General features: G+C 35.6%; 2 protein-coding genes and 2 pseudogenes across 3 annotated transcripts; 3 read left to right on the top strand and 1 right to left on the bottom strand.

Moving 5' to 3' along the window:
* Positions 1 to 327: 327 nt before the first annotated feature.
* LOC149025663 (tetraspanin-8 pseudogene) lies at positions 328 to 1,902 on the top strand (annotated as a pseudogene). Its single transcript, XR_016171477.1, has 2 exons — positions 328 to 970; positions 1,588 to 1,902. The product of XR_016171477.1 is annotated as a tetraspanin-8 pseudogene (transcript).
* A 2,238-nt stretch (positions 1,903 to 4,140) lies between these two features.
* LOC149025662 (tetraspanin-8-like) lies at positions 4,141 to 5,365 on the top strand. Its single transcript, XM_089143592.1, has 2 exons — positions 4,141 to 4,491; positions 5,036 to 5,365. Exons 1-2 carry the CDS (start codon positions 4,141 to 4,143, stop codon positions 5,363 to 5,365), a joined length of 681 nt encoding a protein of 226 aa, XP_088999718.1.
* Positions 5,366 to 7,329: 1,964 nt separating this feature from the next.
* On the top strand, positions 7,330 to 8,534 carry LOC149025661 (tetraspanin-11-like; annotated as a pseudogene).
* Positions 8,535 to 10,015: 1,481 nt separating this feature from the next.
* CDF1 (cell growth defect factor-like protein (DUF3353)) lies at positions 10,016 to 14,707 on the bottom strand. The gene is made up of 5 exons (XM_089145857.1): positions 14,475 to 14,707; positions 13,698 to 13,780; positions 11,831 to 12,213; positions 11,006 to 11,082; positions 10,016 to 10,751 (listed from the first exon to the last, which is right to left on the bottom strand). The coding sequence occupies exons 1-5, from the start codon at positions 14,531 to 14,533 to the stop codon at positions 10,601 to 10,603; spliced, it is 753 nt and encodes a 250-aa protein (XP_089001983.1). The 5' UTR covers positions 14,534 to 14,707; the 3' UTR covers positions 10,016 to 10,600.
* Positions 14,708 to 16,654: the final 1,947 nt, after the last annotated feature.

Below are 16,654 nucleotides of genomic sequence, written 5' to 3'. Positions count from 1 at the left end.
TACATATGATATGGGGCTCTTGATTAAGTCGCATTAATTTTAATCCTAAAAGTCTCTGTTCTTCCTATTATCTCTCCGCTTCCTCGGTTAATTCAAACCCCAATTGACAATCTCCAGCGTCTGATGGCTTGCCTTGAGAGACAAATGTAACATTGGAAAGTAACGCAAACAATAACTACTTGAACAGTTGGAATTGGAGTCAGAGACCATCACTACCGCATTTTCCTCCGTCAGTTGGATCATATTTTTTTTCTTCTGAATTTATAGTTTCAATCTGAGAATCCGAGTGAGCCCAGCAGTCCTAAAAGACTAAAGAAGCTCGTTCGTTCTTATCCGTCTTTCTATTGGAGTCCTTGTACAAGAAAACGTCTCTGTGAATAGCTACGCCATTACAAGGATCTTCGATAAGGGTTTCTGGGATCCTTGAGAAAAATTGTTTTCTCATCAATTGTTTTTGGTTACGATGAAATGGATGACCAATGGTTTCGTCGGGCTGGTGAACCTGTTGATACTAATCTTATCGATTCCAATAATCTTCATATCGTTGCGGCTTTACCTGAATAGCAGTAGTACCGAATGCGAGAGGATGATTGGATTGCCTTTGTTAGCGTTGGGAGTATTTCTGGCTTTGGTTTCACTGTTAGGATTCATTGGTTCTTGTTGTCGAGTCTCGTTTCTGCTATGTATTTATCTAATGGTTATGTTCGTGCTCGTATTGGGTCTCTTTGTTTTCACCGCTTTCGCCATTGCAGTGACAAACGAGAAACTCGGAGAAGTCATTTCAAGACAAGGATATAAAGATCACCGCCTTGGAGATTACACGAATTGGATACAGAACCATGTTATTGATGGCGATAAATGGAACAAGATTAAGAGTTGCTTGGTTGAAGCAAATGTTTGTAAAATTATCACGGATACCAATGATGTTCATGCCCATCTCTTCTTACAGAAGAAGTTGTCTCAAACCCAGGTTTTAGACGTCTCTCTCTCCCTATTTCTTTTAACTAGAATTTTGAATATCTATTAACATTCAAATAATGTAGTGAAGTATCACAAAATTCTCAGTTTTTTTTTTCATTTCATTTTATGAAATTTGTGAAGTTTGATCCTAATGTAGAGAAGGAAAGTGGAGAATCATGTTTTCTACTGGCTCCTTCATTACATTGGATTATGGGTTTTGGGATGTAGACATACTAAGAAGCTTTGCTGGTCATGATTCTTAAATATCTTCTCATCTAATTTTTCAGATAAGTAGGGATTGCATTTTTATTAATACTGATGCAGTGACACCTCTATTTTGGATTTTCGAAAGCTATTGTTTCATAGAAACTAGTTGTTCGGGAACAACTTGAAATCATGAGATCTTACCATGTCCATTGCTATAAAAAAATCCAGACATTTGGAATTCTGATGTTCTCATAAAATGAGCTGAGCCCAAGCAATGTGATTCAGAATTCAAGACAATGGGACAAGATTTCAGTTCACTTATATTTGTTTGCTCAGTTGCTTCTTCATGTTATTGAACCAGACAGAATAATGTTCATTTTTTTTCTTCAGAGAACTTACTGGGTTTAATCTCTGTTTCAGTCTGGTTGCTGTCAGCCCCCTACTGAATGTGGTTTCATATACAAGAATGCAACCTTGTGGGAGAAACCAAAATCAAATCCAAGTGTATTAAACAGTGATTGCACAACGTGGAGCAACAACAAGGCAAAACTATGCTATGATTGTAAATCATGCAAAGCAGGAGTGTTGTTTAATTTGAAGAAAAACTGGAGAAAGTTAGCCGTGATCAATGCCTCTATATTGTTATTTCTTCTGATTATATACTCTGTTGGCTGCTGTGCTCTCAGGAACAACCGAAATGATGCATACAAGAAACGACGCCTACCCCCAATTTAGCAACAATGTTCATCCTGCTATGGATGATCTGTAGAGAAGAAAATTTGATAACAGATGCTTTGTTAGTTGCAACTCTGTTTTAATTAATTTGATAGGTAGCAACATTTTTTCCATAGTTTTTGATTAGTTTTATCTAGACACTCTTCTAAATTCTTTGTTATTTTTGGTGGTTTTGTTAAATTTTTATAATACCATTCACAATAACACTAGTGAGATGGATTACAATTTTTGGTGTTTCTGGGATGATCTACTCACCAGTCACCATTACTATTATATCATACCTTGATAAAATTTATCTAATGAATATTAATGATATTTTCTTTGTCTTTCCTTTTGGTAAGAGCCTTATATTAAATTCTGAGTGATTCAATACAAATTGTGGTGCATATTAAATTCTTACTTTAATGACTGCCACACCCTTATGGATAAATGATCAAGAACTCCCATGTCATTGGATGCTCAACTATCTGCTCTCATTGGTCCATGCAAGCACAATCACTGGGCAATCAAAAATTTTCTTACCCTTTTTTTTTTTTCAAGAATTATCTTAACTTTTCAACCTACCGATTGAAGAACCATCTCCCCTTGTTGGTCGAAATCATTTTTGAGCAGTTCTTTTGGTAATGATTCTTATTCTCATTTTTTTTTAATCTGTTTGGTAACAATTTTTAATCTTACTTTTTAAAAAATGCCTCCAAATTCCATAATAAACAAGTTATGTTTTTTTGGTAAAAACTTATTGTTTCTCATTTTTTCGGTTCCAAAACTTATTTGATATTCAAAACTTATTTTTTATTTTATAATTTATTCAGGACAAAAGTTAACAAACAATTTTTCCTTTTTTACCCACTCATTAACATCTTTAGACCATTTTTTTTTTTTGTTTTTTTCTCACCAAAAACTAATTTGTAAGTACTATTTAGTGTTCCGACTTTTTGAGTCTATATATTTATGCCCAATTTTTCTTTTCTTTCTGTTAAGGAGATTAATAGTGTGAATAAAATCCTATTGACCCGGCTTGGTCTAAACCCACCTTGAGCCCTGCTGAATCCGAGTTTGACTTTTTCAATAAGAAGGGCAGACTTGATAATGAGTCTTGATCGGGTCGAACTGGTTTGAATTTAGCTCTGGCCAACCTAGCATATGTTAGCTTAATTTAATTAATGTTATATAATAAGCTATTTTTAATAACAATATAATATATTGGTGCATGGTGTCTCAAAAATTAAGAGTTGGGGATTTGTAAACCCTAATAAGGTAGGGTTGGGCAGGGCTTGCAAACAACCATCTGTTTCACATCCTAGCTCTATAATGAATCCCTAATATTTTTCTTAATTTTGCCACCCATTTTTCTTTGAGGCTTAATTTTAGAAATTTATTAGATTCATTGTTAATTAATTGTAATTGTTGGATAATTAAATGTGACGTGTCACATACTAAATACAGAATTCCTGGAAATTGTTGAGGATGTGGAACCCCAAGAGAACAGTGAGTAAAATTTGGAGTTAGAGAACCCCAGTAGAATAGTGAGTAAAATTCGGAGTTAGAGACGTTCAAATTTGAATTGAAGAATCCGAATGAGCCCATAAAAGCAAAATAATCTCGTTCGTATCTATCGATTCTAACAAACAATTTGGAGTTCAAATTTGAATTGAAGAATCCGAGTGAGCCCAACAATCGTAAAAGCAAAATAATCTTGTTCGTATCTTCGTATCTATCGATTCTAACAAACAATCTATTCTAACAAACAATCTGGAGTTCAAATTTGAATTGAATAATCCGAGGGAGCCCAGCAATCTAAAAGCAAAATAATCTCGTTCGTATCTATCGATTCTAATAAACAATCTGGAGTTCAAATTTGAATTGAAGAATCCGAGTGAACCCAGCAATCGTAAAAACAAAATAATCTCGTCGTATCTATCGATTCTAACAAATAATCTGGAGTTCAAATTTGAATTGAAGAATCCCAAAATAATCTCGTCCGTATCTATCGACTCTAACCAACAATCAGGAGCTCCAAGGGTTTTTCAAGCATTTTCAAGAACCGTTGTTTTCTCATAAATTATTTTTTGTTAATTGTTACTGATCACCTACTGTTGGGGGAGACTTGGTTGGAATTGATCTACAGTTACAGTGAGAATGAGGTTGATCGAAGTGGCGAACTTGTCGACAGTATTGCTATCGACTCCAGTAACCCTGATGATGTTTTGGTTTTATTTGAATAGCAGTACCAAATGCATGGACTTTCTTTATTTGCCTTTCATTGCGTTTGAAGTGATTGTGGCTTTGGTTTCATTGTTAGAATTTATTGGTTCATATCGTCGAGCTTTAAAGATTCATTTGTGTGCTGAGTTGGTGCTCGTATTGAGTCTCTTTGCTTTCACGATTTTCACCGTTTCAGTGACAGACATGGAAGTTGCACAAGTGATTTCAGAGAAAGAACATAAAGGTTACACGAATTGGTTGCAGAAACATTTTATTGATGGCGATAAATGGTTTAACATAAAAAGTTGTTTGTTAGAAATTGACGTTTGTGAAAGTTTCCCCAGTGAAGATCTCTTCTACCGGATGAACTTCTCTCCCACCCAGGTTTGTGCATTGAGACCTCTCTCTCCCCCATTTTTTAACCAGAGCTAGAATTTTGCAAATTTTTCTACTTAGAACTTTGAATATCTATTAACACTCAAATAATGTATTGGAAATTTTGTAAAACCCTCAAGGTTTTTTCATTTTAATTTATGAAATTTGTTAAGTTTGGAGGATCATGTGTTCTACTCTACTGGCTCCTTCATTACATTAGATTAGAGGTTTTTGGTATGTAAGCTTACTAAGAAGCTTTGCTGGTCATGATTTTTCAATATCTTCTTCTCATAGATCTCTGTTAACCTAACTGCATTAAATTCAAACTAATGTAGTAATCACACATCTGTTCTGGATTTGACAAAACTACAGCTTCAGAAAGACTGGTTTTTTCAGATCAATTTGAAATTATGAGATCTTATCATTAAATGAGCTGACTGCTGAGCCAAGCAATATATATGTTTCAAAATTCAAGACAAACGAAACAACATTCCAGTTTACTTTGTTCACTTGTATCCCATTAACAACTTCCTGGGTTTAATCTGTTTTTCAGTCTGGTTGCTGCAAGCCCCCTGCTGAATGTGGAGTCATAAACAAGAATGCAACCTTCTCATCCAAACCAGAATCAGATCCAAGTGAAACAAACAGTGATTGCACAACCTGGAGCAGTAACCAGGAAGAATTATGCTATGATTGTAAATCATGCAAAGCAGGAGTGTTGGCTACTTTGAAGAAAGACTGGAGAACGTTAGGCATCATCGGTGTCTTTGTCCTTGTATGTCTTCTGATTATGAACTTCATTGGCGGCTTTCTTTTCACGAGGAACCTAATTCATGCAAACAGGGTTCGCAACAGGGTTTTTCCTGTTATGGGTGATTTGTAGAGAAGAGAAATTTGTTGGTAGCAACTGTTTTAATTAATTTGATAGGTAGCAATTTTTTGAATAATCTGATAGGTACCATACATTTTTCATTATTTTTTATTTATTTATGCTGTCTACTTTAGACATTCTTTTATATTCTTTCTTATTTTGGAAGGTTTTCTTATTATATACTGTAGCAAACCTTTCTGAATTTTTATTGTATTACAATGAATTAACTTGTGTTGGAGTTCTACACTTCTATGAATTGAAAGTGATGAGATGATTACAATTGTGGGCATTTTGTTTTTTTTTGACAGTTTTGGGGTGATAAAATTTATATGAATACTAAAAATATTTTTCCCAAAAATATTATCTTCTCAATGACATTCTTTTTGGTGGGAGCCTTCTCAATGCTGTGAGTCACACATTCTCAAGATCAAATATTAAATTCACATCTAAAATAACTTGATTAGATAAGAAGGAATAATGGAAAAGAAAAAAAAATTCCTCTGTACACATATATCTATTATGAACAACAGTGTACTTTTGTACCAAATAGAAGGTTGAGATTAATGCTTAATTTTAAAGCATAAGTATAGCTGAACGGTTGTGTAAATAAATCTATTGAATTAAATCTGAACCGTATATGATGGACAATCTAAATTTAATGGTAAGACTTTTAAGACCATTCAGCCAAGCAATTCGCACAGCTGTTTAGCCACCACCTTTCCTAATTTTAAAGTTTTCAAATCCTCAATAGTCTTGTATTTGCTTTGCTTTCTCAACCAATATATAAGTGCACTGTTGTACACAACCGATGATGTTTTCCCAATATGACATAAACCTTATTTGCATGGTAGCATCAGTCATGATACTACTCAATACACTAAACTTGAAAATTTGATTTAAGATAACATGACTCTTTTTTTTTGTTGGTAAAAAGCCATTTCTTGAACGGAAGGCCACAAGGCCTCACAGGAACAGGCTTCCTGGAGTCAAGTCATGGATAGTTGAGAAACGGTTTCACATTCAATATACTGGTCCTCCTGTGTCACACCCCACCCACCGGTATCTGTCTCGTCTGACAACCCATGGCCGTGGGTGCAAATTATGGGTGCATATAAAATTCTTACTTTAACGACTGCCACACCCTTACGGGTAAAGGATCAAGACTCCCATGTCATTGGATGCTTAACCATAAACTCTCATTAGTCCCATGCAAATACAATCACTAGGCAACCAAAAATTTTCTTACCCTTTTTTCTTTTATAAGAATTATCTTAATTTTTCAACCTATCCATTGAAAAAATATCTTCACTTGTTGGTAGAAATCATTTTTGAGCAGTTATTTTGGTATCGATTCTTATTCTCAATATTTTTATATTTTTCATTTTTTATAATGTGTTTGGTATCAATTTTTAATCTTACTATTTAAAAAATGCCCCCAAATTGGTTTTAATTCCTCGAAATAGTTGAGGATGCATTTTCCCAGGTGAGTGAAAATCGGAGTTCAAATTTGAATTGAACAATCCGAGTGAACCCAGCAATCGTAAAAGCAAAAGAATCTCGTTCGTATCTAGAACGGTGAGTGAAAATAGGAGTTTAAATTTGAATTGAACAATCCGAGTGAACCCAACAATCGTAAAAACAAAAGAATATCGTGAAAATAGGAGTTTAAATTTGAATTGAACAATCCGAGTGAACCCAACAATCGTAAAAGCAAAAGAATCTCGTGAAAATCGTAGTCTATCGATTCTAACCAATAATCGGGAACTCCGTCTCTTTGTTTATAGTTAGGAAGCCAAGCCATGCCATGCATTATAAGGATCCTCTCGTCGACGACAAGGGTTTTTCAAGGATTCTCGAAAAACAGTGTTTTCTCATAAATTATTTTTTTTGTTGTTACTGTTGGGGGAGACCGGAGACCGAAGACCAAAGCGGCCAACTTGTTGATAGTAACGGTATCGCCAGTAATCCTGATCATAATGTTGTCGCTCTATGTGAATAGCAGTGCCAAATGGGTGAACTTTTTTGGATTGCCTTTATTAGCGTTTGGAGTGTTTCTGGCTTTGGTTTCATTATTAGGAGTGATTGTTTCCTATTATTGTCGAGCTTTTTGGATTTATTTGTCTGCTAGGTTGGTGTTCGTATTGGGTCTCTTTGCTTTCACTGTTTTCACTGTTGCACTGAAAATAATGGAAGTTAGAGAAGTGATTTCAGGGAAAGAACATAAAGCTAGATCACACGAATTAGTTGCAAAACCATGTTGTTGATGGCCATAAATGGGTTAAGATAAAGAGTTGCATGGTTGAAATTGATGTTTGTGAAAGTTTCCCCGAAGAATCCTGATCTCTTCTACCATATGAACTTCTCTCCCACCCAGGTTTGTGCATTTAGACCTCTCTCTCTCCCCCATTATTTAACTAGAGAATTTTGCAGACTTTTCTAGCTAGAATTTTGAATATCTATTAACAATCAAATAATGCATTGAAAATTTTGTAACTACAAACTCTACTGGCTCCTTCATTACATAAGATTATAGGTTTTTGGGATATAAGCTTACTAAGAAGCTTTGCTGGTCATGATTTTCAAATAATATCTTCTTTTCATACATCTCTGTTTACCTAACTGCATGTTCAGATGAGTAGATTCAAACTAATGCAGTAATCACACCTCTGTTCTGGATTTGACAAAACTATAGCTTCAGAAAGACTGGTTTTTTCAGATCAATTTGAAATTATGAGATCTTATCATTAAATGAGCTGAGCCAAGCAATTAATATGTTTCAAAATTCAAGACAAATGAAACAAGATTCCAGTTTCCTTTGTTCACTTGTATCCCATTAACAACTTACTGGGTTTAATTTACGTTTCAGTCTGGTTGCTGCCAGCCCCTACTGAATGTGGAGTCATAAACAAGAATGCAACCTTCTCGTCCAAACCAGAATCAGATCCAAAGTGTAACAAACAGTGATTGCACAACGTGGAGCAGTTACCAGGGAGAATTCTGCTATGATTGTAAATCATGCAAAGCAGGAGTGTTGGCTACTATGAAGAAAGACTGGAGAACGTTAGCCATCGTCGGTGTCTCTGTCATTGTATGTCTTCTGATTATAAACTCCATTGACTGCTTTGTTCTCATGAAGAACCTAATACAGGATACGCAACAGGGTTTTTCCTGTTATGGATGATTTGTAGGGAGGGGGAAAAAAAAAAACAGTTGCTACCCTTTGTTGTACGTGTGTCAATGGTTTGGGTTCGGCCGGTTTCGGGGCAATGCGGTTTGAGTTCGAGTTGACTAATGTTTTGAGTTAACGGTTTAGTTTAGAATTGGGTTTACTAACGGCTTGAGTTTGGGTTTACTAGCTGGATGTTTTGAATACCTTGTCGATGTGTGGAATTTATCAAGAACATGTGAACACATATAAGCATTAAGTTATCTCCAAGTCTCTTGTGTTAGGTGTTAAAAACCAAAAAAAAATTTCTACAAAAAAGTGAAATTATAGAACTAATATACAAAAGAAAGCTAGCATCTTGATGAATTTTAGTGGGCTATCTCTTCTTATTCTCCTCCCCCTTCCTAACACTTGTAAAAATAGATCAAAATAAAGCATTAAAAGATTTTCAAATGATAATACACGTGATAAATATTTATTAAACCTATCTTCCAAATGGCGAAAGCTTTGACAGGCTTGTTGTTTGCATATTTCAAAGCAAAACAAATGGATACTTGGGGGGTTTTTTGTCTTTTACATATATATTTATTTTATTTTATTTATTTATAACGGGTTTAACGGGTTGGTTTCGAGCCAAACAGTTCAGCCTAGTGGGCCACACACGGGTTGGCCCAAACCAACCCTAACAAGTGCAGGCTGAAGTTGTTCAGCCCAAACATAGCCATTAAGCTTTGGTTCGGGTCAGTTTGGTCCAGTTTTAACGGTTTGGATTAGGTTTTGACACCCTTACTTTGTTGGTACCAACTGTTTTAATTAATTTGATAGGTAACAATTTTTTTGTATAATTTGATAGGTACCAACATTTTTCATTAATTTTTTATTATTTATGCCGTCTACTCTAGACACTTTTATAGATCCTTTCTTATTTGGGTTTTTTTTTGTTCTATAATGTAGCAAACCTTCTCAATCTTTATTGTATTACAATGATTTAAGTTTGTATTGGAGTTCCATGAGATTAATAGTAATGAGATGAATACAATTGTGGGCATTTTGTATTTTTGACTAATAAAATTTACCCATAAATGCTAAAGATATTTTTCTCAAAAAATATTCTCTTCTCAATGTCATTCTTTTTGGTAAGAGCCTTCTCAATGTTGTAGTCACACATTCTCACGTCTAAAATAACTTGATTAGATAATTAAGGAAGGAATAACGAAAAAATATCCTCTATTGTACACATCTCTCTGTTGTAATGTGCACTTTTATACATAAGTGCATTGTTGTGTAGAGCAGAGGATATTTTTCCAAGAATAACCTGACTTTTTTTTTTGGTACATAGAATAACCTGACCTACATCTTATTTGCCTGGGAGCGTCATTCATTATACTACTCTAATACCCTAAACTTAAAAATATGATTTAAGATAACATGACGTGAGTGATATTTTTGTAAAGTTTGCAAATTCTGTGTGATTCAACATAAATTTGGAGGTGCATATAAAAATTCTTACTTTAACTCCCGCCATACCTTACCTGTGGATAGATGATCCAAACTCCCATTTCATTGGATGCTCAACCATTAATGCAATTGTTCTCATGCAAACACACTCACCAAGCAACCAAATACTCTGTTACCCCTTTTTCTTTTATAATTATAAGAATTATCTCAACTTCTCAACTTATCCATTAAAAACATCTTGCCTTGCCTTGCCTTGTAAGCCGAAATAGACTTTTAGCAAGCTTCACAATGGTGGACATGGTCTTCTCGCCATGGTCATTTTGTTACAAGAGCAATTAATTATAAACAATTATCATGGAAGTATATACTTGAACTTGAATTTTATCATGTTCAACTTAACCGCTTCTATCCAATGATAGGAAATTAGCACAGCAGCTTATATAATACCGACTAGAGGAAAAATGGCCAAATTTTATACTACCTTTGTTTCTTTCATTCACTGTCATCTAACCATGCTGATTTATGGCATGAGCAATCAAAACAGAAAGAATTTCCTCAAGGGTGGCCAGCCTGACCTAATTCTGGATGTCACTTGTGAAGATAAGAAAACTGGGAACAGTGGTTCACTTGAGGAAAGCACATGCAAGAAACAAGAAGAAATAGGCAACAAGAGATGTGAGAAGTTCAAGCGTCCAAGTTGGCTGGAGAAGAACAGAGGGCACCATAGGAACTATGAACGAACCGCATATCCAGCCAATGACAAGAGCTCCAAACCTGTAATCATGTGGGTATACATAAGCAGAGCAAATAAACAAATGGGTTGACAATCACCTGCTCTAATGCAATGGCATCACCATGCAAGCCAATGAGGAGCACAAGATGAGGTGCCACAGAGTGAGTAAAAATGGCAGGGGGGTAGAGCACATGAGAATGAAACTTTATAAAGTAAACAAAGTGTAGATAAAACACGCTTAGAGCTGAAATTTCGACACAAGCTTGGCTAAGTAATCCTGTTATTAAGAACTCACCCAAGAATGGATGCCCTGGCTACACTCTTTGTCTTTTCATTGAGAAAGTAAATGCAAGCTGCCAATGAGAGAGCCACCTACAAAAAGAACACAGAATTCAGAACAAAATTCCTACAAGAAAAAACATTAATTAAAAAAAGAAATATGAGGACAGTATTGGAAATCTACACGCCAAGACTCCCCCTACAGGAAAAACCCCATCACAGAAGGAAAAAAATTGAAAATATTTATTTGCAAGAGAAGGATAAAAAGGGAGTACAATTCATTTATAAAGACATCTTACTAAATATGGAAATTTGCTTTACAAATAGATTCCTTAGGCCTATTGTAAAGGATTAAGTATAAAAACTGAAGAAAGTTTAATTATGATTATCAGTACAAAATCATAGTTGGTACTACCATAAAGTTTTCTTTTTAACTTTCGTTTTATTCCATTTCCCTTCTTTTCACTTTACTTCCAACCAGGTGGAGGTGTTAAAGGAACAAAATGGCGTCCCCTGCCCCGAGATATATTAGAACCAATTTCAGACTTAAAATAACATCTCCAATGCCTCCTGTCTTCACTTATATTCCTGGGAAAATTAGCAAAGCCATGTTGACAAGGATATTATCCATGCATTGTGTTCACGAGAATTTCCTCGAGACACTATGGATTAGATGCTTCAGATTGACAAACAATACAACAAAAATGAGAATACGACACTTCCTTTTGGTGCGTGATGAGAATAGAACTTCTAGTTTGAAGTACTGGTAGAAAGTTTGCTCCAATCCTTGTATAGAGCAAGTTTACAGCAAAGTGATGCATAAGAAGAGAGAAGAATAAACCTGAAATGCTGGACCACCCTCAGCTGAATTCATTATACTCCAGCCTCCCATGAAAGCAAAGAGGAACAGTCTTCTAAGAATCACTTCCATAGGAGGGGCTTCTACAACACTGAGCAAATTCTTTATCCATGATGGGGATTCCTCCACTTTCTTTTTTAACCTGGTTTTCAGGTTGAATTTAGTTTTTTTCCTTCGATCATAGCTAGTCATCAGTATCTTCTCAAATGCTGCTTCTATAGTTTCTTCACTTCTCTCATGTCCAGCATATTGCTGCAAGAGAAAATTGCGTGAACTCCATATTTCTTCTTCAGAAGCATCAGGGCTAATACCAAGGCGCTTATAAGGGTTCCAAACATTCATTCTGGGAAATTTTGGAACATTTCCTACAAAAAGAAAAAAGACACTCATTTAAGTTCTCTTAAAGGTAGATGTTATGAACAATAACAACTTGCAAATTTTCAACTCGAAGAGTAGGAATTAAGATGCAGTTAGAGACAAAAACAACTTGCAAATTTTCATATTGAAGAGTAGGAATTAGGGTGCCCAGCCTAAAAAGGTAACTATCAGAATTATCCTGGGGAAAAAACAGACCACATAAAAGCTAGATATTTACCTCCTATTTAGATAATTTAGGGAATAACACAGTCCTGGAATTCTAACAAGGCTGCATGTCTCTGAGAACTTTGCTGGGCTGGGACTTAATCAGTTCAAGCTCATGTCAAGTACATGAGGCCAAGACTGGAGAGAGACTGAAATTGGATAGACTTGTTATGAGGCCAACTTCAAAAATTGATGGCACCCTCAATTTGTCACGTCTTATTCTTCATGTCTCTGGCTCTAACATTTTAAAGGCAGCAGTTCCCAAATTCCACCAATTTGTGCCCCTCATCTCCTCCACACCCCCACCCTTTAAGAAAAGAATAAAGAAGGGAAATGAAAAAAGATTCATCCCTTCTGGTGCACTATTATAAGCAACCTGATTTAATTATGGATTGCATTTTTAAAGGTTTTTCATACTTCTTAAGGTTTTAACCTTGACCAAACATTGATTCCATCCAAAAGTTAAAGTTGGATCAGAAGCTCTCTTCACCTCAAGGTCCTCAACTATGCTATTCAAATATAATCTAGTCATCCAGCTTTGTTATCTAGATATTTGTCATAAATATGCAGTGATAAAACAAGATCCGGAACTATGCTAAAGAAATTTAAAAATGCCAAAATTTTATGGTTCTCAAAATACAAAAGCAACTTGTTTGAAACAGGGTACCAATATTATTCAGAAATAGAAGTATAAATAGAAAAATCTTCAGGTCCTTGAAATACTAAGGCAACAAAAAAAGGCTAGATATTCTTCAGTGAATAATAAACTACCATTTGTACACGATGATTTTTCTTTGCATCAGATAGCAGGAAAAAACAAAGACTCCTAATTATTTATATAAGGAACTGAAATAATCATTGGATCAAGTCACCCTTCAAAAGTTGGTAGTAGGAATAACTCTTTGTAGCAACTCAAAATAATTTGATATCCATCGGAGGTCACAGCTCTTCACCAAGGCTATTTGATAATTGCATCTAACAACCAGTCCTATGTGTTATTAACAACTGGGAAAAATCCACCACCACTTGTAACTGAACTTGTAAATGCCTCAGCCACCAAATTTCTAGAGCCTAAAGTAAGGGCTAGTAGGCTCGTGAATGAAGGGAACATGTAAAGTTCCAAACTTAAGCACAAGGGTTTGAAAACGATCTCCAAAACTGATAAATTATGTCAAGTGGAAATTACACGAAACAACAAGAAGCAAAATATCAGAATGCAAATTTTATACTCAACCTCAAAAATAAGTTGAATCAATTCAGATTTTACCTAAGTTACCCCCAAAAGTTGCATCCATTGTACATGTAGGGCTTCTAAAAACTGCACCATGTCTCCGACTCTTCGAATTTGAGCTGCATAAGACGGTACAAGCAAAGAACACAAAATGAAAATCTAAACTTCCACATTTGATTAAGGAAATGAGAATTATGTCAATTAATGCCTGAACATGGAAATTATATATAACTAACTGTAGAAAACCAAGCCCAATTCAGACGGTCAATCATTTAAGGAGCACAAACATGGTAGCTACAATTATCATCTTATGGTCGCGAAGGCACCTCTGCAATAGTACATTCAGGGTATCAAGGTCTTACTACTGTCAGTGCGTCCCTAACCATGGCCTGATAAAAATCGTCATTTCCAGATTTAAGCCTAATTAAACCTCCTTCATCGAGTATTCCACTTGTAGAAGAAGAACCATTTCAATCGAGCATTGATATTATCGTTCCAGATATTTGGGCACCTCTAGAAGCATTTAACTCTATTGGGGGGACAAAATCTATATGCCATATATGAGATACGCGCTTCTTTCAACGACCCTGTGACTACCTTAGCCATTTGTCTCGAAAGGTTGCTTCTTTTTTTGGGATTTAGTATATAAAAGTCGGGTTCAATATCATGAAAGAATCAAATTGAGCTTAGACAAATTCGCACAAAGGAACTATAAAAATTCGGAAAGAACTAACACAGCGTTGAATCCATACCGACATACCTCGATACTAATCTTATCTATGGATGAGAGACAAACAGATATGGATAACTTACCTCTGTTTCCTGAGGTTAGGCAAAGTGAAATTAGGGTTTCCTAACAGAAGGGCTTCCATCGTCTCAATAGATTTTCAGCGGAAAACCTAATTCTCCCGTTTATTCGATGCCATCACCATCGAAAACGAAGCTGTAAATCAACTGCCGAGTTCCAGATAACAAAGAAGACGATTAGAGGAAGGAAGAAGACAACAGAGGCGAGTTTCCTTAAGACCTAGACGTGCGCATTGCGCCCCTCACCCTTGATACTTTCTTGAAATCTGTTACGTCCGTGTTATTATCTATTATGTGCCCAATACCGCTGGATTGGAATCTCAAACTATAAAATCTAGAGACTTCACAAGAACCGTGAGATTCATTTTCTTTAAAAATTCTTCTAGTAAGCTTCTCTTTTTTTTTCCATACATCTCGATGAAAAGGTCATGGATTCGAGTCTTGTAGACCACAAAGCTCCTCCAGAAGATGTAATTGAGATGCCAAAACGTGAGATACCAAAATAAATAAATAAAACTGTCAGTGACCGTTAAAATAACACTTTCAAATTTATAAGGAGGGTGAAGGGTGACTGTCGTTTTAATTCAATTAAAACACCTTTTTAATCTTTTCTCTTACAAACCCATAGAGTAGATGCAGCATGCAGGTACTTCTCTTTCTCTCTTGAAGGTTGAAACTCAAAGTTTCAGCAGAGTTTGAGTTGATGCAAAACTCTATCTTAATTGCAGCAGAACCACTGCTTCAGATTTCTTGAATTGAAGTTTGATTCATTCACTTTCACTCTATTTTTTTATGAGTACAAGTGGTAATAATCTTGTTTTTAAGTATATCCTTTACTGCAATTTGTGAACAGAAACATCTCTAACTCATGGAACAAGAGTCAATAGATTGTTAAGAACAAAAAATATCTTAATTTATATCAAATTCCATAATAAGGGTAACGAAAATATTGGGGATTGAAACATCCAGAACAGAAGGGATCTCTACATGTACTACTCTTGTATAAACTGATGTCTCAGAAGGCATAGCTTTTTCTAGTTGGTGAATCTGCAATCTTGAGAGTCTCTGCTATGAGCTTCTGGGCTTTCCTGCTTTTCAGTTCTACTCTCATGCTTTCGCTTTTATCTATCTTATCGTATGGCTTCTTCGTCTTCAGTGATCTAAGCTTAGACTTGACAGTCACCACCAGTCTCTCCAGACCCATCATCACCATGGCTGAGAACCTTGAAGAGCAACAAGAAAACTTCGATTCAGTGGCTTACCAAAAGACCCAAAAAGGAAAAAAGAAAAGAGAAGAAACTCAGAATGAGCAATTGAAAGAACAATTTGGCAGAATTTATAGACCTCAATTTAAGAATTGAAAATAGATAGAGAACTGAAGAACCAGAGAGAGCAAACCAGAATGCGAATGTTGTAGCTGGGCGGCTGGGGCTTCTTAGTGAAAATTTCATAGCAAAACTTTGATTCCATATTTGCCCTTTTATGCCAAAACCTACTCTTTTTTGTTGCCAGAAAAAGCCATGAACAAGTGGTGTAGGAGAGGGTAGAAACGAGAAGTGAAGAAGTTGTTTTCACAGATAGAAGGCAGAAGGTCCATTCCATGTGAGAAGGTGAAGGTGTTACAAGAAACCTCCTCCATGGTTGTGAACATTTTTCCTTGATTCTATCACCACATAATTGTGAGGAAATAAATCCATAGATGTCAGGGTCTCTTTCACTCTTTCTCTACTGGAATTTGCTCCCACACAAATGGTATGTGGGCCATCTTTCTTTGTGTTCTCATATAAATGGACTTTGCTTGGGTCCTGTGTCCATAAATGCGCAGGACCATCAAGCCATACACTTTGGATGGTGGGATTGGAATTTTGGTCGAAATTTTGGCTTGATGATCCTACGCATTTATGGTGCAGGATACAAGCTTTTTCGCATATAAATGGTATGACCCAGTCACCCACCTTTCTTAATTTGTACGAGTCTAAATTCTCTATTCATCAACTAAAGATCTATGCTCTCTTTATACTTTTTGATTATATAATATGATGGAAGCTTACTGAAGATCTCACTTTGATTTATTTTATCAATACTTAAAGGTAGATTTAACCCCTATTGTGTACTAAAGAAGTGTGAAGAGAACACTGATCTCTTCGTTAACAAATAAAGGATCCGAACTCCATTTGTGCTCTATA

The sequence above is a fragment of the Hakea prostrata genome, chromosome 2, assembly GCF_041222555.1.
Source record: "Hakea prostrata isolate BN-2017 chromosome 2, UWA_Hpros_2, whole genome shotgun sequence".
NCBI lineage: Eukaryota > Viridiplantae > Streptophyta > Magnoliopsida > Proteales > Proteaceae > Hakea > Hakea prostrata.
Note: the sequence above shows the minus strand (reverse complement) of the source record. Positions and strands in the feature narration are given on the sequence as shown.